General features: G+C 51.5%; 2 protein-coding genes across 13 annotated transcripts in view; both read right to left on the bottom strand.

Annotated features, from left to right (window-relative positions):
- The window catches only part of ARSG (arylsulfatase G), a 99,819-nt gene extending 92,481 nt beyond the window's left edge, over window positions 1-7,338 (bottom strand). The window contains exon 1 of one of the 7 annotated variants that reach the window (XM_043446177.1): window positions 6,963-7,338. The gene's annotated coding sequence lies outside the window, so the exon portion shown is untranslated. The remainder of the gene's footprint in view (window positions 1-6,962) is intronic. The other 6 variants (XM_043446013.1, XM_043446093.1, XM_043445556.1 and 3 more) reach the window with 6 other exon arrangements.
- A 2,396-nt stretch (window positions 7,339-9,734) lies between these two features.
- On the bottom strand, window positions 9,735-18,344 carry AMZ2 (archaelysin family metallopeptidase 2). Of its 6 annotated transcripts, none has more exons than XM_043445285.1 (9): window positions 18,255-18,344; window positions 17,938-18,053; window positions 17,598-17,727; window positions 16,620-16,902; window positions 15,769-15,942; window positions 15,535-15,663; window positions 12,325-12,488; window positions 10,948-11,124; window positions 9,735-10,066 (listed from the first exon to the last, which is right to left on the bottom strand). In XM_043445285.1, the coding sequence occupies exons 4-9, from the start codon at window positions 16,900-16,902 to the stop codon at window positions 9,911-9,913; spliced, it is 1,083 nt and encodes a 360-aa protein (XP_043301220.1). In that variant the 5' UTR covers window positions 17,598-17,727; window positions 17,938-18,053; window positions 18,255-18,344; the 3' UTR covers window positions 9,735-9,910. The 6 variants fall into 6 exon arrangements, with proteins under 6 accessions (XP_043301220.1, XP_043300979.1, XP_043301140.1 ...); XM_043445044.1 differs by having other exon boundaries at window positions 17,640-17,727; XM_043445205.1 differs by having other exon boundaries at window positions 17,640-17,727; window positions 18,141-18,262.
- Between the last annotated feature and the right edge of the window lie 3,472 nt (window positions 18,345-21,816).

Below are 21,816 nucleotides of genomic sequence, written 5' to 3'. Positions count from 1 at the left end.
GAGGGAAGGGGCGGGGAGGGAGGAGGGAGGGGGGCTCAGGATGGGGGACACGCGCACCCACGGCTGAGTCACGTCGACGCACGGCAGGACCACCACCATATTGTTAGTAGTCATCCTCCAATTAAAAAGTTAATTCATGGATCCTGAAATTTGAATTCCATAAACTTTTCACACACTATGAAATACTGTTTTTTTTCAACCACACAAAAATACAAAAACCATGCTTAGTTCGAAGGCTGTCAGGAAAAATCGGCGGTGGGTTGTATTTGGCCTGTGGACCGCTCCACGGCGTCTGTGACACCATCACACAGGTACCACCAGTGGCAGACTGTAAACTAACAGTCCTGATGGGGAGACTGTGGAAACAGTGGCAGATTTTATTTTATTGGATACCAAAATCACTGCATTTTGTGACTGCAGCCAGGAAATTAAAAGATGCTTGCTCCTTGGAAGAAAAGCTACAACAAACCTAGACAGCATATTTGCCAGCAAAGGTCTGTATAGTCAAAGCTATGATTTTTCCAGTAGTCAATATATGGATGTGAGAGTTGGACCATAAAAAAGGCTGAGCACCAGAGAATTAATGCTTTCAAATTGTGGTGCTGGAGAAGACTCTGGAGAGTCCCTTGGACTGCAAGGAGATCAAACCAGTCCATCCTAAAGGAAATCAACCTTGAATATTCACTGGAAGGACTGATGCTGAAGCGAAAGCTCCAATACTTTGGCCACCTGATGTGAAAAGATGACTCATTAGAAACGACCCTGATGCTGGGAAAGGTTGAAGGCAGGAGGAAATGGGGACGACAGAGGATGAGATGGTTGGGTGGCATGGACATGAGTTTGAGCAAACTCCAGGAGATGGTGAAGGACAGGGAAGCCCGGCGTGATACAGTCCCTGGGGTGGCAGAGTCAGACATGACACAGTGACCGACCACCACCAGTCCTGACCAATGGGAAAAGATCATAGTGGCCAAAGTGAGCCTCAGCTCACAGGCGCCAGAGGCAGGACAGATCAAACAGCTGCCAGCCTGTCATCACGTTTCACTTCCTGTGATTAAGGCGGTCTGGCTTCCACCTTGCTGACTAGATAATTTCACTACAAATACAGACTATTTTCTTCCCCAAAATAAAATTAATCCAGCTGTAAAAATGAGTTAAGATCTGTGCTCTTTTAAGACAAGTGAAATGCATCTCTGAATCAATGTTTCCAAGCTTTTAAACAAGGTTATCAATTTTCTACTCCAATAATATGTAAATGTAACATTTATGCTTTTTTAAAAACCACCAGGGAATTCCCAGCTTTTGTGCATTTATCTCCCTTTCCTTTAGCTTAATACCTGGTGATAAAATAGAAAATGGATTCTAACTCGAAGTTCTCATTGTCCAGTCATCCATTCAAGCCACCTAGAAGTATTTATTACACCTAGACTTCTGTACTCCTTTTCAAATATTCTAAATCAGAAATGATCATGAATCCTTATTTTTAAAAGCCCCCAGATATGTTCTGTTCAGGCTCTAAGTCATGTCAGAAGTTGTGTCAGATACGGGGCTCATGAGTATGCCTAGTTTAGAAGGTGTTTCCCTTAAAATTCTAAAAGGTTATGAGCATTAATTAAAACCACCAATATAAAGACAATTCCAACATGGTATATGCTAACGCTCAGCTGTGTCCGACTCTTTGCGACCCCATGGATTGTAGCCCACCAGGCTCCTCTGTCCATTGGATTCTCCAGGCAAAAATAATGGGGTGGGTTGCATTTCCTTCTCCAGGGGATCTTCCCGACCTACAGACTGAACATGCTAAATGGTCACTCCCATGAGCATACATCGCGTTGGGAAAAAATAACTCGTCCCGGTTTCCAGATTTATCTTTAATAGGAGCCCAGTCCAACAGGTGGACGGCACAGTTGCATAAATAAGGAAACTGGCTCCCTCTGGTGTTCAGGGTCTGTCATGACTGCCTGATGGTGCAAAACAAGAAGCGTCAAGGTCAGGAACTTAAAAAATTTCAGTTTTCATGTAAGAAGTCTCACAGCCAAATCACAGTGACCACAGTGGCTGCGGATCTCCTCGAGGGGAAACGGAATAGGAAAACCGACCCCCAGAACGCTACCTGTAAAGGCTTCAAAATGCAGCTCACCTGAACAGGCCCATGTATACGCGTGGCTGGGTCCCTGTGCTGTCCGCCTGAAGCTACCCCAGCACTGTTCATTGGCTACTCCAGTATAAAGTGAAAAGCTTGAAATGAAATACAGCTCACCTGAGATTACTGGGAAACATACAAATTGCGGCCACGAATTTATATTATTATTTATCCACCTTTCCAGCAACTCAAGAAGACGACAGACACACTAACGAGACTAGCAGCTTACCCCCTAGAATCTGACCCAAACGTTCCTGTCTCTACACGGGGACTCCCTTTAAAAAAATAATAATAATAATCGTTTATTTTTATTCCTTGACCACGGTGCAGCCACGTGGGCTCTTAGTTCCCTGACCCGGGACGGAACCCTGGCACCTGCCCTGGAAGCATGGCGTCTTAACCCCTGGACTGCCAGAGAAATCCCGGGGCCTCTCTCCCCAGCCCTGACTCCCGCGCTGACCTCCGGACCGTGCCGCAGCCCGCTTAACCTGCCCTCAGCCAGAGCCCCTGGTGCTCCTCCCCAGACCTGCTCCTTCCTCCACAGATCCTACTGACTCTGCTTTCTAACTACACCCATAGCCAGACCGTCTCTGCCAAGTCTGCCAGCAGGCCACCGTCAGTGTGATCCGAGCCAGAGGACTGGTCACCTTCTAGCTGGTATGCCCACTTCCACCCCTGACCGCCCTGGCCTCCCTTTTCCGTAGAGAGGCCTTGCAACAATCCTTTGAACGCACAAGTCATACCTGATCCCGTTCACAACCTACAGATCCTTAACTGGGCTCCCCATGCCCTGCCTGGGGCTACAATCTGCTGCCTCGGTTCTGCCACGCTGGCTGCGCTGGCTTTGCTATTGCTCCTTGAAATCTCAGGCCTCGGGCCTCAGCGAGTGTGGTTCCCTTGGCCTGGTCTGCCCGTCCCTGACGTGTGCACGACCCGCGCCTCCCATCCGTCCCCCGCCCCTGCCCAGACGTCACCCCCCGAGGAGGCACGCCCGAGCACCAGCAGACACAGCACTAGTTCTACCCCTCCGATCTTACATCAGCATTTGTCTACTCGTTCTTTGTCATTAAGGGAGATGCCACCTTTTACATCGGAGGATGGTTGCTTTACAGTGCCGTTCGCTTCTGCTGTATGATGATGTGAAGCAGCCATATGTACACACACCCCCCAGCCTCTCTTCCACCCCACCCCCAATCAAGGCGACAGTGAAAGTCGCTCAGTCGTGTCCAACTCTTTGCGACCCCACAGACTATACAGTCCATGGAATTCTCTAGGCCAGAATACTGGAGTAAGGTAGCCTCTCCCTTCTCTAGGGGATCTTCCTGACCCAGGAATTGAACCAAGGTCTCCTGCATTGCAGGTGGATTCTTTACCAAACTGAGCCATCAGGGAAGCCCAATCAAGGTAGCAGTGGTTTTACTCACTGATATACTCCCAAGGCTTTGAGTAGGCTCTGGCACATAGCAGGTGATGCTCAAAAAATACAGCTGAACAGATGATTTAGTGGGTTTCTCAGTTTTCATTGACTTTTTCAAAGATGAGCCTCAAAGGGCTCCCGGTAATGCTACTATGGGCAGGTCCACTCTGAGGAAGAAAATATAAGTCCACCAGAGACCAAGCAAACTGAAAGAAAGCACCACTAGGGCAGGCAGCAGTCTTCTGTGTGTGCTGGTTCCACAGCTGAGGAGCCAACTAACCAACCAAACGGCAAAATATTTCAGTTCAGTTCAGTTCAGTCGCTCAGTCGTGTCCGACTCTGTGACCCCATGAATCGCAGCACGCCAGGCCTCCCTGTCCATCACCAACTCCCGGAGTTCACCCAAACCCATGTCCATCGAGTCAGTGATGCCATCCAGCCATCTCATCCTCTGTCGTCCCCTTCTCCTCCTGCCTTCAGTCTTTCCCAGCATCAGGGTCTTTTCAAATGAGTCGGCTCTTTGCATCAGGTGGCCGAAGTACTGGAGTTTCAGCTTCAGCATCAGTCCTTCCAATGAACACCCAGGACTGATCAGGATCCTTTAGGATGGACTGGTTGGATCTCCTTGCAGTCCAAGGGACTCTCAAGAGTCTTCTCCAATACCACAGTTCAAAAGAATCAATATAAAAAAAAAAAGCATAAATTCTTCAGCACTCAGCTTTCTTTATAGTCCAACTCTCACATCCATACATGACCACTGGAAAAAACCATAGCCTTGACTAGACAGACCTTTGTTGGCAAACTAATATTTCTGCTTTTTAATATGCTGTCTAGGTTGGTTATAACTTTCCTTCCAAGAAGTAAGCGTCTTTTAATTTCATGGCTGCAATCACCATCCGCAGTGATCTTGGAGCCCAGAAAAATAAAGTCAGCCACTGTTTCCACTGTTTCCCCATCTATTTGCCATGAAGTGATGGGACCGGATGCCATGATCTTAGTTTTCTGAATGTTGAGCTTTAAGCCAACTTTTTCACTCTCCTCCTTCACTTTCATCAAGACTCTCTTTAGTTCTTCTCAACTTTCTGCCATAAGGGTGGTGTCATCTGCATATCTGAGGTTATTGATATTTCTCCCGGCAATCTTGATTCCAGCCTGGGCTTCCTCCAGCCCAGCGTTTCTCATGATGTACTCCGCATATAAGTTAAATAAGCAGGGTGACAATATACAGACTTGACATACTCCTTTTCCTATTCGGAACCAGTCTGTTGTTCCATGTCCAGTTCTAACTGTTGCTTCCTGACCTGCATGCAGATTTCTCAAGAGGCAGGTCAGGTGGTCTGATATTCCCATCTCTTGAAGAATTTTCCAGTTTATTGTGATCCACACTGTCAAAGGTTTTGGCATAGCCATAGCAGAAATAGATGTTTTTCTGGAACTCTCTTGCTTTTTTGATGATCCAGCGGATATTGGCAATTTGATCTCTGTTTCCTCTGCCTTTTCTAAAACCAGCTTGAAAACACTCCAGAAAGTTCCAAAAAGCAAAACTTGAATTTCCTGCACACCTGGCAACTATTTAAATAGCATTTACACTTTATTTACAACTATTTATACTGTATTAGGTATTAGGAGTAATCTAAGGGTGATTAAAGTGTCCTGGAGCATGTGCATAGGAAACACACAAATACTACACCATTGCACAGAAGGGATGTGAACATCCATGGATTTTGGTATTGTGGGGCTCGGGGCGGGGGTCAGTTCTGGAACCAATCATCCTGGAGATAGAAAGACTGATGCTTGGAGGGCTGTGAATGTAAACATATTGCTGGTGCAGAATTTACTCTATATACATGCATACATATATGCTCAGTCACTGCAGCTGTGTCTGTCTCTGCAATCCTATGGACTGTAGCCTGCTGGACTTAAGCCGTTTTCCTGGGGCTTCCCAGGTGGTGCTAGTGGTAAAGAACCCGCCTGCCAGTGCAGAAGACATTAAGAGACATGGGTTCCATCCCTGGGTCAAGAAGATCCCCTAGAAGAGGGCATGGCAACCCACTCCAGTATTCTTGCCTGGAGAATCAATCCCATGGACAGAAGAGCCTGGTGGGCTACACTCCCTGGTGTCGCAAAGAGTCAGACACAGCTGAAATGACATAACACAGCATAAGCTGTTTTCCGGTAGACTTTTTTTTTCATGATGTCTCTATCGCTTTTTTTTTTTTTCCCCGCCACATCAGGCAGCTTGCAGGATCCTAGTTTCCACACCAGGGACTGAACCTCGGCCCTCCGCAGTGAAAGACTGGAGTCCTAACCAAGGACCGCCAGGGAATTCCCTCAAGGACGCGTCCTTCCCCCTGTGGCTCAACTGTATTGAGTCTCTCTCTTTGGTGTTAAAGCAAGGCACTGGGATTTCTGACTTTGAGCAGCCCCAGAGGGTCCCACTTGAAAAGAGGTTGAAAGAAAGTTTAATCTTACAACCTCTTCTATAAACAATCTGAAAAAAATCAGTTAGGTCTCCTGCTTCTGGTGCTGTCCTTATGAGGTCATGCAGCATAGTGAAGGCAAAGCAGAACTTGGAAGTGAGGGAGATCTGGGGTCATCTCTGCTGTTGGTGTAACTACACACAAGTTCACACAAGCCCGAGCTTGAACCACGTTATTCACACTGCAACTTCGCTTTCCAAAAGTGAAAAGGATGCACCAGGCCCTTGGCAACGGAAAGAGAGAGTTTAAAAAAAAAAAACACCATCCGTTCCAGGGAATCACACCAGGTCCCCAAAGCACATTCATGGGGAATCCAGAAGCCTTCACAGGGACCCCAGCTTTCAGCCGATATGAACACTGTCTGCATACACTGAAGACCCCGCAACCTTTTCCTTCCAAAAGCCTCACTCTCCTATTAATTCAACTTCAAAGGGACACGTTCCCACGCAGACTGGAAATGGGTCATAACAGCACCGGACTGTCCAACACGGCAGCCAGGAGCCATCGGACCCGCCCGCCGCTTGACATGCGGCCACTGGGAACCCAGACGCAGCGTCCCAGCAAAATACAGACGGAATTTGAAGACCTAGTCTGAGAATATAATGTAAAGTGACATAAGTCAGACGGAGAAAGACAAACACTGTGGGCCATCACATACGTCTGGGACCGAAAAGAGCAGAGCTGCTAAAAACGGAACAGAACGGTGGTTATCAGGGCTGGGGGCGGCGCAGCAGGAGCGATGCGGTTGAAGGTCCAGACTCGCCGGTAGCAGAGAATCTGTCCCAGAGAGCAGCGCACAGTACCGCGATGACAAACACCACCATATATAAAACATAAACCTGCCAAGAGACCCGTCTTAGTTCGCCCCTCCCCCGGCGCCCCGACCCCCCCCCCCCCCCCACACACACGGAATGTAACATACCTCAGGAGCTCGCGCGGGTCACCTGTTGATAACACGGGCGACGGGGAGGCCGGAGCTACACCATCACGTGAATGTCACCGCCTCTGTCCGCACGCGCTCACGGGCTCCCAGGAACGGCGGAGGGGCCGGAGCCGCTCTGAGGACCCACGGGCACCGAGGAGTGGGCAGGGTTGACGCGCAGAGGCCTGGCCTCGCCCGGCCGGGCCCGCACGAATGCACTCCCGGCTCTGCGCGCGCCCCGCGCCCCCGCGCGGCTGCGCTCCGTTCCGCTGGGTCGGTCCGGTCCTGCCGCGGCTAGGCCCGCCGCGCCCGCCGGTCCGGTGCAGTCCGGTGCGGGCCGGTGGGGGCCGGGCCGGGCGCCCTGGGCGGAAGCTGCCGGGCGCTTCCTGCGGGGGGCGGGGGAGGGGAGGGCCGCGGGGGGCGGCGCGGGCATTTCTGGGGCGCGCCCGGGGTCCGGACGGCGCTCGGCCTCCGCGTAGAGTCCCCGCGGCCTGAACTTGAACCCCGACCCTTCCCGTGACCCGAGGGACCCTGCTAAGTCCCTGGGCGCCGCCGGGCACGCTTCGGACTCAGTTTTCTAGAATGGTGTTCACACGGTGGAAAATTACTCTTTCTTCTCAAATACCTTGTTGGTTCAGCGTTTGCAGAGCAAAAACTGCATAGGTTTTTGTCATTAAGTGAGAATCATTTTTAAAAACTACAGACACTTATCCATAGTGTTTTAACTTTAATTGCAAGAAACAAATTATATTGTTTAACTTAACCCTAAGAAGTGTTCCAAAAGTAAATGCAATGCAATCATTGGTGACAACACCCAAGTGAGGATCGCAGAGTAGACGCCAAAGCTGTCGCTTGCGACGGCAGGGGCCAGTGTAACAGACCTGGTTGCTGGTCTCCCGGCGCAGTCAGTGCGGACAGACTTCTGTCTTCACCGAACAGCTGGAACCCCGCCCCTTACACAGTTCGTCGAATCTGAGTTCTTTTAGGTTTGCAACTAAAGCTGACCTACGGGACGAACACTGTGCTCGCCCTGCAGGGCAATGAAAGGAAACTGAAGGGAATGGAGAAGACCTAAAGCGTGTACCTCCGGGCGGAAATAAAACCCACAGCAGATCCATCAGAGTCCACGCTGCATGGGTCCCCTTTGCAGTGTTTCTTAGAAGACCTGGTCTCTGCCCTCCAATTAGTTCTAATGACAAACCACCGTTTTCTAAATGACTAGAGGTTCACCGAGCAGGAGACTGGAGGCGAAGCCATTGATTTGGTTCTAAAATGTGCTTTAAATCATGCTGCGTAAATAATAACAGTGCTAGGATTCAGGCGAAAATGGTGGAAAATAAAGATTACCTTTAGTTTCACCCTCCAGGTTAAATGAGAAGTGGGAACTCCTGTCTGCCGGCATGCGGTCACGTGATTTGCTCTAGCTTCTAGATTTCCCAGATCCAGCAGTCTGTCCGGTCTTAAATTGTTAACCTGTTCCCCACCTGGACATCCAGCCCGTGTTCCCAGCCTGATGTGAGCATCTCTGGCAGATGCACAGGTAACCGGCCCCACGCTGCCCCTCACTCATGTAAACATCAACGCAAAGGAATGGGAGATTACTGCAGGAATAAACCCAGCACCTGCTCTAGGCTTTAAGAAAAATGCAACACATATAACCACAAGCACCACTGTGTAAAAGGGAAGAGCAAATGTGAGTCCATGTTGGAACAAGTTTCCTTTCCTTTAACCTCTGTGCTCTGTTGCCGTTGCTACCAAGAATGCCGGGGACCTCTCAGCAGTCCCGTGGTTAAGACCGCACTTCCCCTGCAGGGGGCGCAGGCTCCAGCCCCGGTGGGGGAGCGAAGATCCCACATGCCCCCAAGTGGGCTCAGAAAAAACGGCTTGTGGCCTGAAATACACAGCAGAGCGTTTTCAAGGCTCTGACCTTTAAAGGGGTAACACTTTTCTGTTCATATACAGAGGAAAAGCTGCAGAACAGAAAGTAACATCCGTCGTGTTGGAGGTTTGTAAGAAGGTGGTGATGTGACTTACGTGGACAGCTCCCAGAGCAAAGGATGCAGACACCAAGAAGGTCCAACAACCCCCCACACCCCCTTCCCTTTTAGTACAAAAGCCGCCTGAGTTCTAACTCTGCTGGGCACGAGTCCACCATCTTCTCGGTCTGCTGGCTTTCTGGAGTCACTATTGCTTGCCCCCAAAACTCATCTCTCGATTTGCTGGCCTGTCATGCCAGCGAGCAGTATGAGCTCGGACTGGCTGACAATCGTGACACGTTATCTGCAAGACTCCTGGCAAAGGACTCCCTCTGTGAAAGCTAAGAACAGCGGCGTCCCCACAAGCACCAACAGCGGGGCAGGATGGGCACCGTCAATGCCGCCTAGAAATACTCCCCAGGAGGAGCTCCCATGTCGAGCTGCTAAAAACTGAAGTGAGCTGTTGCTTCTTTCAGGGATCAGCTAACGATCAGCAAAGGAAAAAAAGAGGCATAGTGGGCCCACGGCTGGAAGAGTTTGCAGAAAAGCAGAAGGCATGTGAATGGAGGATGTGGCAGGGTCAGCAGACGGGGGGACCTCTTTCTAAAAACTGCGCCAGAAATCAACCCCCAGAAATGATGTTCCTTGGAAACCCTTTCTTAGGTCAGAGATGGCTATTTTCACAGGATCTGTTTACTTACTAACTTCTCCTGGTCCTAACCTCTCATGAGATATAAACACATTTGAAGAATGGAAATGACGCGCTTGCTGCCACAGACCAGGCTAAGAGAGAAGAGAGTTTTGAGTTTTTATTCTAAATGAGCCATGGTTCAAAGTTCAGGTGCTGTTAAAAAAAAACCTCCACTCCACTGCCCAGACACAACACAGAATCAGCTTATTCCAATGAAGTACTCCCGCCAAAAGAAAGCATGATGTGCACGTGTTTATTTGAATTACTCCTACTGAAGGTCCTTATTTCTGGAGAACAGCCAGGCATCTTGTGATCCACTCCTTCCACTCTTTAAAGGCTTCCACAGGTTTTGGCAAAGTTACCAGCTCCTCACGACTGTGTTTTGGAGTAACTCTAGGAGTGTCGGTGGACTCGGCATCAATCCACCTGACCAGCGCCTGGAAAATCAGAGACACATCTTTGAACAAATCACAGCAGAAGAGACTCAGGCACGAGAAAAACAGGATCTCCCAAATCATGGGATCTGCGTGGGTGACTGATGCCCCCCACGAAGATGCTCCACCTCATAGAGACAGCCATGAAGGAGAGACCACGCTCGTCAAGGGTGTGCACCAGAACCACGCCCACTGTGAGCACATGGGACAGTCACAGGACACACGGGAGAGGAGAGGAGAGGTGAGAAGGGATGACATGGGTTTTTGAAGGTGGGAGAATGATTATTTTGTTTTCTCAACTTGCCAAGGGTTCCACGAGGCACTGCAGTGTGTGCATGGGGACGTGTACACACCTGAAGTGTGGACACTGGGCTGGCAGGCATGCACACGTGAAGACACACGTGCAGACAGGGACTGCAGTCACCCATGTGGGTGGTCATACCCACGCAGGTACGCGGCATACACTGACATGTTTATGGGCACCTGTGGACGTAGGGACATTCTTTCCTCCTCAACACCATCCCTTCCTCCTAATGAATATCACACTCCTGCCCTACATTTGGAAAGATAAACCACCTCCACATAGTTTTAGTTTTTTTTTTAGTTCTAGTTTTTAAACATGAATTTTGCTCTTCAGTATTTTAGTCTGTTCTGCGAAGGCAAGCTCTCTGGCCCTAAACAAACAGCAAATGCAGAAACCTTGTCACCAAGTCTCAGTGGGGTCTAAGCATAAGGCAAGTCAAAGCTGTTGATATTTCTTTGCATTTTTTTTAAACCACAGCATCCTGCTTACCTCTGCACTAACTTCCTCTGATAAATCACCTCCAGAGAAAGGCCTAATAGAAATGGTGGCTTGCTCCTTAAGTAACCACTTCCCCACTTACTTTGCACCGGTCTCTGAGCCGGAAGCCCACAGCGCTCTGCAGCTTGCGTAAGCAGATGGGGCAGAGGTCCAGCGGGCGCCGGTCGGCTTCCTCCAGGTGGTTGGACCCTTGCATCAGGCAGGCCAGCCACTGGCAGTGCCGGAGGCCAAAGATGTGTCCGATCTCGTGGGTCAGAGTCTGCAAGACAGCCACACGGAGGCGCCCGTGTCAGCGGCAGCAAGGCAGCTCGTCCAGGAGCAGACCCACAGGAACCTGCTCCCCTCCGCTGGTCGCCAGGGCCTGCTCACTGGGCCCTCACCTGCCCGTGTCTCCTGCCCTCCTCTCTGTGCACCTCCCCCCGCGGACACCATGGGTCACTCCTTGGCGGGGCCGGGGCTCGGGGGGTGCCGCTACCCCCTGGATGCCAGCAGCACCCCTCCCCAGCTGTGACAACCAGAAGTCTGCAGGCTTGTCCAACATGCCCAGGGTGGCAAACTCACCCTGGTGGAGACCACGGATCTAGACAGGGACCTGCTGAAATTCAGTTCTGGCCCTTCCCCCAGATGCCAGGGCAGCAGGGGAGGGGAGGGGCTCGATCTGCATGACAAGTGGTCAAGGCAGGGAAGGCACAGCTGAGCGCCCACCCCACGCCCCGCACAGTCAAGACTCTGCTCCAGCTTTACAGCCAGCCTTCTGCGCCCACGGTTCCCCGGGCCACGCGGGGTGACGGTACTTATGGAGTCAGAGAGACACCTGTGTGAGTGGGCCCGAGAGGCTAAAAGCCATGCTGCTTAAGGGTCAGTTGTACTTAGAAACCATCGTTCCATCAGTTGTTGTGCTTGACCCCAACACACAGCCCTGGTGAACGTGGAGAAGCCCATGTCTCTGTCCATGAAGAGGACAGACACGAGGAGACAGGCTTTCCAGAGTGGGGCGGGGAAGGCTTCAGGAACAAGCAGCAGGACCATCAGCTGCAGGAGGTGACCCGGGGCCCCAGGGGAGGAAAGTCTAGGGGAGGGAGCCGGCGGAGGCCCAAGGGGAGGCCTGTTCTCCAGGAAGGGAAACCAGGGTGCAGGGGTCCTGCAGGCTTGGGGGGCTTTTGGTGGGGCAGCCTGACTTAATGACCATGAATTCTGGAATTAAGGTAACAGTAATGAGGTAGGTACAGGTAAGGCTGTGTGTTACAGGACATAAAACAGGCCGATTCTGTACATGTCACTATGAGAGTGTCCCCATTTAAATTGTTTTTATTGATAACTTCAGTCAAGCGATATCCACCAAAAGTGTATACACGACACCAAGTCACTGACAAGGTGACCTTTAGGATTGGGGGCATATAACGTCAAAGGACTCCGATCCCTTGAAAGCCACTGCTGATGCATCGCTTGAACCACCCACCTTGCACGAGCGGAGCAGCAGCGCACTGGAGACCTCGGGGAGGTAATAGTCGTCGAACACCGAGTAGTCACTCGAAGACTTCCTCTCCAGCCTCTTCACTTTGCCTTTGTAGTGTGAGCTGTAGAAGTCCGTGCCGTACCTGGCAAAGCTGAAGATGCCCACGCCTGGGGGAAGACGACAGGTCAGCCCAGGGTGAGAGGAAAGGTTCCCTCCTCTGGGGGAACTACCAGTTAAGAGCCCGCTTGGGCACCTGGCCGGGGCAGGCACGCAGCCCCCAGGCTCAGGGAGGTCTGCCCGCCAAGGGGACTTCTGGCCCAGATTCCTCAGTCCTCTGCCGTCCAACCTGCTCTGCTCTGTACAACTCAGAGGTCTTGAGGTCAAATTCTTCAGAAAAAGAAAGTTCCAGAGAGTTTGTTTTCTTTTTCCCCATAAAATAAGTTATTTTCTCAGGAATTCCTTGGCAGTCAGTGGTTTAGACTCTGCACCTTCACTGCTAAGGACCTGGGTTCAATCCCTGCTTGAGGAACTAAGATCCTGCAAGCCTCGTGGAGTAGCCAAAAAAACACCACCCATTTTCTTAAATCGGCCCAACCAAGTACCCAAAGGAGCAGCGGGTGTCAGGACCACGGGCGCTCACGCGCTCTCTGGGAGACTGCGGGCAACGGGTCTCCCGGCAGGCCCCTCCCTAAGGCGCCTGTCCTCTCTTCCCTCTGCCCGCTGCTGCTCCCCAACACCTTGGAGACCATGCTTGGACCCCGCTTTCAGACTGAAGAACCTCCCCGTCCTCCCATCTGTAAACAGCACAGCTCTCTCCACGGCTGGCGCCAGTGACCAGAACAAACACGCCTGTAACTGACTTCCTGTGACACTTCAGCTAGTCTCAGCCGTCTCTGTGCACGGGGACAGACACACGCAGCTCACGCTACAGGGCCGGCTGTTTACAGCCCAGCTGGCTACACGGCCTCTTTCACGTAGGCTTCTCTTTTAGCTGCTAGTTTGAAAGCAATAAGGAACTTTTTTGATAAGGAAATGAATTCATAGTAAGTTTGTCAAACCTAAATTTGATTCAAAAAGAATGCATCTCACCCCACCTCCATATCTGAAATATAGGGAAGAGGGCATTCTAGAAGTTAAGAAAAAACTTACTTGACCTACCAAACCTACTAAACCTACTCACTCTCAAGTGACTTCCTTTGACCAAACAAAGGTGGGCACAATTCACTACAACACCTTTGAAAGTGAAATTCGCTCAGTCCTGTCCAACTCTTTGTGACCCCATGGACAGTCCATGGAATTCTCTAGGCCAGAATACTGGAGTGGGCAGCCGCTCCTTCTCCAGGGGATCTTCCTAACCTAAGGATCGAACCCAGGTCTCCTGCATTACAGGCAGATTCTTGACCAACTGAGCCACCAGGGAAGCCCATAATACCTTGAGCAAGAAATTTTTTTTCTTCTAATAATCCTACAAATACATTATTTCCTTTAGTAATTAAATATTTCTCAATTTTGAAATACCAATCTTTATAAACCTGCCGAGAACAAAGTCACCTGCAGTAAGGAGACCCCCTCACTGCAGGGCACACCCGCCCTGCTCCCTCATTACGTCTTCTCTCACGTCATGCAAAATTTAAGAAACTTATTGGGGAAAAAAAAGAAATTAAGCAGAAACACTTGGGGAGAATGCTTCCTGACCTCCTCGAATGCATAAGATAGACTGGTTAACAAAATCTAGATAGTGTTTAAAATTTTTTAATGGTTCTGGTTCTCTCAGGTTAATAATAAAAGATTTGTTTCGTACAACTTTTTGCTTCACTCTTTTTTTTTTTTTCTGATAGAAGGCTCGTACAAAAAAAAATCAGCAGGACAGCACGGACCTGAGCCTCTCAGGGGGCGCGCTAACAGGTCGTGGTGGGCCGGCGCGCGGGTGTGGGTGTGGACTCGCTCTGCTCAGTCGCTCAGCTGTGTCCAGCTCTTTGCAACCCCGCAGACTGCAGCCCGCCAGGCTCCTCTGTCCATGGGCTCGTTCAGGCAGGAAAACTGGAGTGGGTTGCCATTTCCTCCTCCAGGGGATCTTCCCGACCCAGATCTAAGCTGCATCTCCTGCGCTGGCAGGGGGATTCTTTACTGCTGGTGTCACCTGGGAAGCCCGTGGCTTCGTGGGTGTGGGGCTAAAGGACTACAAAGACTACACATGGAGAATGAGAATGAAGGAGGGGTAGAAAAAGAGGCCTCACAGCACCCTGGGCCCCAGATCCGATGAATGGGAAGAGGGGGGTCTCTCTGACAGGAAGCCCTTGGCAGCGAGAGCTCCCCGCCCTGCCACCCTGAGGCTCACGCACTCCAGGCTGAATGACAGCCTGTCTGCGAACCTGAGCCCGCACAGCCCCACCGCTGCTACCTGCTCCCGCCCCCAGAACTCCAGCGGGCAACCATGCCCCTCAGCTCAGTGGGCTTCTCCCCTTCGAACCTGTCTTAGATCCTGAGGGATGCAGGCAGAAATGGAAGAGTGGGAGAAGTGGAGAGAAGGCAAAAAAGTAAAACCCAATAGGCAAAAATATGACTTGCTTATAGAGCCTTTTCCTCCCCAGTGTTAAAATGCAGGGTTCCCCATGAGTTACAGTTAAGCTTATTTCAGGTCAAAAACTGAAACTGACCATAAATAACAAAACGTCTGTTCTGAGACACAAGATATGAAGCACACACTTATAAATCAGTGCACAGCGACCTCATCTATGCAAGACAACTACGGAAAGAGCTGAAAAACAATTAGCAAGATTTCCGCTTCCATTAATGACAGTTCAAATACCCTTATTTAATTCATCCTGTCACTGAACTACCTATATTCGCCATCTGTTGCACTGAATGTCTATATATGTGTCAGCCATAAGTACACACTTTCTATGGATCAGCAGTTTTATGTAAATTACCTCAAAACAACACAGTGAAACAGGTATTATTAGCTCCAAGTGGTGCAGGCAGTGAATGGCTGAGCTGGGCGGGGGGCGGTGGGGGGGGGGGGGTGTGGAAGGACCCAGATCACTGGGGCCTATCAAGAGCATCCTTTCTGCTATGGTGGGATGCGGCACCAGAAATACTGCAAGGTCTTCACCATCTAAACTGTAATTGGTTGGAATATTTTCCCTTTTTCAAAATTTTCACAATGAGTCTCAAGCTGAGCAAGTTTCTACCAGCAACGTCAAAAAGGAATACCCTCTGTCAAAGAGGCCTGTCCAAAGACAAAATTCCAGGAGTCTCTCGGGTAAAGATCGATCATTGTTATTCCCACAACACAAAAGGCATCTTCGGGTTTCTTCTTTTTTAAGAACGTCAGGATCTGCCCTATTAAAAAAAAAACAACTATGTTTAAGATATATTTATGTGTGTGTGTGTGTACATATACCTATACATTTTACTCATTTCAAGTTGTAAGGCTGTCCAGCTCACCTGCATGAATCTGAAGATTCCGTGTGCTATCATTGATTCTAAAGGAACATCTGGTTGCAGAGACAGGAATCGGCTCTAGGAGTTTGACTGTCAACCCGTAGAAGAAGGCTTCACAGTAGCCCTTGAGCCATTTCAAATATTCCTCACTGATACTTCTGGTGTTTCCCAGCAATCCTATGACAGATACAGAAGAAAATTTAAAGAGAGATTTTGAGATGATCAGAACAGTCTTTACCTCAGTCTACAGTTAGAAATGTGGAATTAGGAATAAATCAACTCTAAATTTTCAATACATATTTACCGTTCACTCCAGTGACCACGGATTAGAAAGACAGAAAACCTGGCTCCCTGGTGGCTCAATGGTAAGGAACCTGCCTGCCAACGCAGGAGACACAGGTTCGATCCCTGGTCTGGGAAGATACCCCAGGCCTGGGAGCAACTAAGCCCATGCGCCAGAGCTACTGAGCCTGTGCTCGGTAGCTCGGGAGCAGAGACAGCTGAGCCCATGTGCTGCAACTACCGAGGCTCGCCTGCCCTAGAGCCCATGTTCTCCAACAGGGTACAAGGAGAAACCCATGCACCTCCACTAGAGTAGGCCCTGCTTGCCCCAGCTAGAGAAAGCCAATGTGCAGCTATGAAGAGCCAGCACAGCCCATAAATAAATAGAATTTTTTGAAAAAAACAAAACCTTCTTTTTCAAGGCAGTTTGGTTGCCAAACTTCCACTGTGGGAACGAATGTCAAAAATGATTATAAAAACTTCCCTCTTGAATGAGAAGGACAAGGCAAACTGTCCACGGCAACACCACCATCACAAAACCAAACCAAACCCAGCGTATTGGCAAGACGCACCAATGCACTGTATGTAAATCGTCTGCTTCCCTGGAGAAGGGCTCTTTCTGTGAAGATCACTGAAAAACTCTTCAAAGTCTTGGGGAGCCTCAGGATGGGAGATGATCCAGTCTGACGGTGAATGCAAAGTGATGGGTCCAAAGAGATCGCTGTCTGGCCGGAAGGCCTCATTCAGCAAGCGCTGCTCCCCGGGGTCCAACTGCTCATACTGCTTCACAAGCTCTGGGTTCTTTGAGATGAGGGCCGTCTTCAGGGTGTGTTCAGAGTGCCGTACTGTTTGCATCTGCCAGAAGGACACACGTGGTCACATGGAAAATGCATATCCAAACTGGGGTCTTTACAGACATCATTTATTTCCCCCTAGAATGGAATGACTGATTGCTAGTGCCTGGGCGTCATCACCAGAGAACTGCCTGCTTCCACCGTTTCTAATCAGTTTCTTAGGGGGACTTCCCTGGTGGTCCAGTGGTTAAGAATCTGACTTGCGACGCAGGAGATGCAGGTTCCACACCGAGTCAGGCATAAGATCCCACATGCCTCGGAGCAACTAAGCCTGTGAGCCACAACTAGAGTCTATGAGGCGCAATGAAAGATCTCAGGGGTCGCAAGGAAGATATTGTGTGATGTAACTAGAACCCAATGGCAGCCAAACTAAAAAAAAAAAAAGTCAATTTCCTGGGGAGGGTGTCTGAAAGAGCGGAAAGACAATCATATGATTCCTTCCACCAGCTCTTAGGGAACCTGCTCCCACTATAACATTCGTGGTCACCCTAAGACACGACCCGATTCCCTATCTCCTTGACCTTTGGGTAATAATGATATTATGAGCTGACTCATGAGAGCCACATGAAACACATTCTTTCCCACGTGTCTCAAAGACGTTCCCGACCAAAGGGAACTGCAACTCATGTTAAGTCCTGAGTTTCTGTAACCTGGCTGCAGGTTGATAAGGGATCTCGGCCACTGAGGTGGTGTCACCTTGGGGAAGCCGTCAGGGGACCGACCAGTAGCCAGACTCACACTGACAGGCCTCTTTCGCTCACGCGGCGTCCCCGCCTAGAGAGGTCATCCCTCCGTGTGACGGGCTCACAGCTGCTCCCCGAGGGGTCTGGGTGAGGGAAGAAGAGAAACGGGACGTCAGCGTGCGGAGCCCGCCGCGCTGCCTAACCAGGTTTTCTGCAGTTTAATGATGGGGAGGGGGGGAGATTTTTAGCGAATGGCTGTCCTCGTTGACAGCTGAACTCCGGGGTCCAGGGCCACCTCCAGAACGAAGCTCTCTCTCAGCAGGGCTCGACTGGGAGCAGAGAAGGGTCCTCACCGCTGCTGTGGGGCCGAGTCCCGTCCGGTCGGCCCAACCTTCACCGGCGGGGCGGCTCCCGCCGCGGCCCCGCCTCAGCGGGCCGGCCCGTCTGCGCCTGCGCGGGAGCCGCCACCCTGATGGGGAAAACGGCGGCGTCAGGGATCGGAGGTCGCATCCGGAGGCCCGGCCCGGCCCGGCTCCCCCGAGACGCCCCCGCGCACCAGCTTCCGCCGCGGCGGCAGTTCCTCTCACACCCTACCCCGCCCCTCGACCACAAGTGTCCCCCTCCTCCACCAGCAGGCGACCCAGCCCCAGATCCCTCCCGACACCCTCACCCAGCCGGGCGTCAACGCCTCCCGCCCCCGGCGGCGGCCCCAGGCGCGTGCGCACCGCGCCCTGCGCGGTGCCCCACCCCTTCGCGCACCGCCACGCCCCCGCGCTCCCTGCTCCGCACGCCGTAGCACGCACGCTCCGTCGCCCCGCCCCTTCGCGCACTGCCACGCCCCCGCGCTCCCGGCACGCAATGTCGTAGCACGCACTCTCCGTCGCCCCGCCCCTGCGCGCGAGGCCGTACGGCGGGCGCAGAGCCCGAGTCCTAGTGGCAGCTGCGCCCGCGAGCGAGGCGAGGGGGCGACCAGTAGCCGAGATCCGCTCCGCGCTCCCCTTTCCGCGCTGCCGTCCGGGGGCGCCGCGGCCACGCCTGAGCCGCGGGGTCGGCTGCTCGTGCGCGTGCCGGGCGGGCCGTGGGTGCGAGCCGCTCCCCCGGCGTCACGAGTCCCCGACGCGGGAGCGAGTCCACGGGTGGACACGCGTCCGGGCTGGCCGGCGGCGACCCGGGCCGGGCTTCTCTTTCCCCGGACGCGCCCCTTGGTGGGACTTCAGCCCCGCGGCCTCTGAGTGCAGAACGAAAGGGGCAGCTCCGATCCCGAGGGCCTGGGCAGGCTCCCCGGCCCAGCCCGGTGCTGCCCTTTCGCGCGGATGCTGTGCTGGCCGAGGCCGAGTGCTGCCCAGGAGACGGCCTGGCCGCATCCCCTCCCCGGCCCTTCCCCTTCGACGTGGGGGTCTCCTGTCGGCCTCCTCCTCCCTCCTCTCTGACCGGCTCCCTTTCCTCTCCCTCCAGTTTGTGCTGCGCTCGCAGCCCCTCTGTCCTGGCAGCTTCCTACTGGGAAGCCCGGGGAACACCTAACCCTTTATAACCGTTTCCCCAAACCTTTTCTCATACCTGTCCTAAAGGGGCGCCCGACTCCCCGCACCTAACCCCAGACATCCCTGCTGCCCCTCTTCCCTCCCCCACCCCCGCTTCCCTGGTAAAGAATCCGCCTGCAATGCAGGAGACCCTGGTTCGATTCCTGGGTCCTGGGTCGGGAAGATGCGCTGGAGAAGGGATAGGCTACCCACTCCAGTATTCTTGGGCATCCCTTGTGGCTCAACTGGTAAAGAATCTGCCTGCAATGCGGGAGACCTGGGTTGGAAAGATCCCCTGGAGAAGGAAAAGGCTACCTACTCCAGTGTTCTGGTCTGGAGAATTCCATGGACTAGCCCATGGGGTCGCAAACAGTCAGACACGGCTGAGTGACTTTCACTTCACTTTCACCTCCACCCCCGCCTCACCCACTTCACTTTCACCTCCTGCCCCGCCTCACGGTTCACTCAAGAATACCTCTAAATTCCAGGTTTTCATTCCAAGCCCCTGTCCGGCCGCTGCCAGATAACCTCTTGGAAGAGGTTCTCCTGATTAGAAATGAGTGTGTGTGCCAGTCATCCTTGTTGTCCAAAAAGAAAATTTGTAACAAAATGAGAAGGGTAAAGAAATTCGGTGGCACTGCCCCCAGCTGGGTTTTGGAATAAAGGTACATAGAGGTAAACACTTGGAAATCCTGCAGATCTGAAATATTACTATTCAACCCTCATACCTGACTGTTTCCCTGGATTGGTGTGGAATTTTAGGCCGGAATCAGTTTCTCTCAGAACTGTGATAACTCTTCAATTTCTTTTTTATTCCAGTAACGTCACTTTGACTCCTCATCCTTGGTATGTTATTAATAATACCTGCTTTTTTGAGGAACATCTTACGATTTTCTCTTTATCCTTGGAGTGCTCAAGTTTTTTAAGTTTTTAAAGCTGTGTCCTAGTCTGAGAGGTTTGCCCCCACTTCATTTTGTTGCTCACTCATTGGGCCCTTCAGTCTTCTTTTTTAAAAGATACCTTGTAAAAAAAAAAAAAAAGATACCTTGTATATCTTTTTATCTTTTTTTGGTGGGGGATTGTGCTGCACGCCCGTTGGTTGGTGCATGCAGGCTTTCTTGTGGAGAAGGGAATGGCTACGCTCCACTATTCCTACCTGGAGAATCCCATGGGCAGAGAAGCCTGGTGGGCTACAGTCCACGGGGTCGCAAAGAGTCAGACACCACTAAGGTTTTCTCCAGTTGCCGCAAGTAGGGGCTACTCTCTAGTTTTGGGGGCGCAGGCTACTGACTGCAGTGGCTTCTCTGCTGCAAGGCACAGGCTGTGGGCGAGAGGGCTCTGTAGTTGTGCTGCAGCAGCCTGGTTGCCCCACGGCGTGTGGGATTTTCCCCACCAGGGAGGGAGCCCTGTCCGCAGACCAGCAGGGAGGTTGGGGGCCCTTCAATCTTGAGATGCTTATCCTTCCATTCTGATATTTTCTTCTATTATTTCTTTATAACTTCCTTCCCTCCCAATTTTTTTTTTCCCCCTGGATATGGGGATTTCAGGATGGGTCCCCTAATTTTCTTTTCTTTCCTATTTTCCCATCTATCTTTCTGTACAATTTTCTGAAGTTCCCATCAACTGTCCTTTCTTTTGCATATTTATTTTCAGACATTCTACTTTTCAAGAGCCCAAAGCCCTTTCTTCTTCTGACTGTTTATTTTGCACCTTTTCTCATTTCAGGGGTAAAAGGTCGCCTCTTACCTCTCTACAGATATTAACTACCCTACTTTTGAAGTTTTGTTCTGCTGTTTCCTGTATTCAGGTCTTTTGCTTTCATGTTCGAATGTTCCACAAACAGCTGGTGATCCTTGGCTGGCTGTTAAGATGTTATCATGAGGCACAAAAAGCTGGTTGGGGGTTCTATGTGCATAAAAGTGGCTTATTCACTGAGGTTTCACGGATGTGAACTGGCAGAGAACCAGCTGATTCACTGAGGGGAGATCCCCCGGTGTCTGAACCTGTGACAATGCTGTCTTTCCCAAGGAAGGGTCATTTCCTAACCGACTGCCAGCGTCAGTCGGTTACGAGAGGCCCATCAGCGTGAAGATTCTGAACCCTTAACCCCACGTTTTCACGCCTCCGCCTTACTGCCCACGATGGCTCCGAGTCTCACAGCCAGCTCATTTCAGCGTGAGAACGCAGTGAGGGGGTCAGGGGGTCTCAGTCACTCGGCTGCTCCTGAGAATCCCCCCTCAGTCTGCTTTTCTGCTAGCCCTCAGCTGATGATCAACCGCTCTGAGGAAATGGAAGCCGGGTCAGGAGGTGGGGAAAGGTGGGTAGTTTGAGGTCACAGAGTCCCTCAGCAGGAAAGCAGCGCAGAGCAGCTAAGGCAGATCAGGGAGGGCGCTGTGATCCAGGGGTCTAGGGCACTGGGTCCTGGATGCCTCGAGGGAGGTGGCGTTCAGTCACTCAGTCGTGTCCGACTCTGCAACCCCATGGACTGCAGCACTCCAGGCTCCTCTATCCTTCACCACCTCCCGGAGCTTGCTCAAACTCATGTCCATTGAGTCGGTGATGCCATCCAACCATCTCATCCTCTGTCATCCCCTTCTCCTGCCGGCAATCTTTCCCAGCATCAGAGTCTTTTCCAATGAGTCGATCTTCGAATCAAGTGGCCAAAGTATTGGAGTTTCAGCTTCAGCATCAGTCCTTCCAATGAACACCCAG

Source organism: Cervus canadensis, chromosome 1, assembly GCF_019320065.1.
Source record: "Cervus canadensis isolate Bull #8, Minnesota chromosome 1, ASM1932006v1, whole genome shotgun sequence".
Classification (NCBI taxonomy): Eukaryota; Metazoa; Chordata; class Mammalia; order Artiodactyla; family Cervidae; genus Cervus; species Cervus canadensis.
This window is presented reverse-complemented; position numbering and strand designations above follow the sequence as displayed.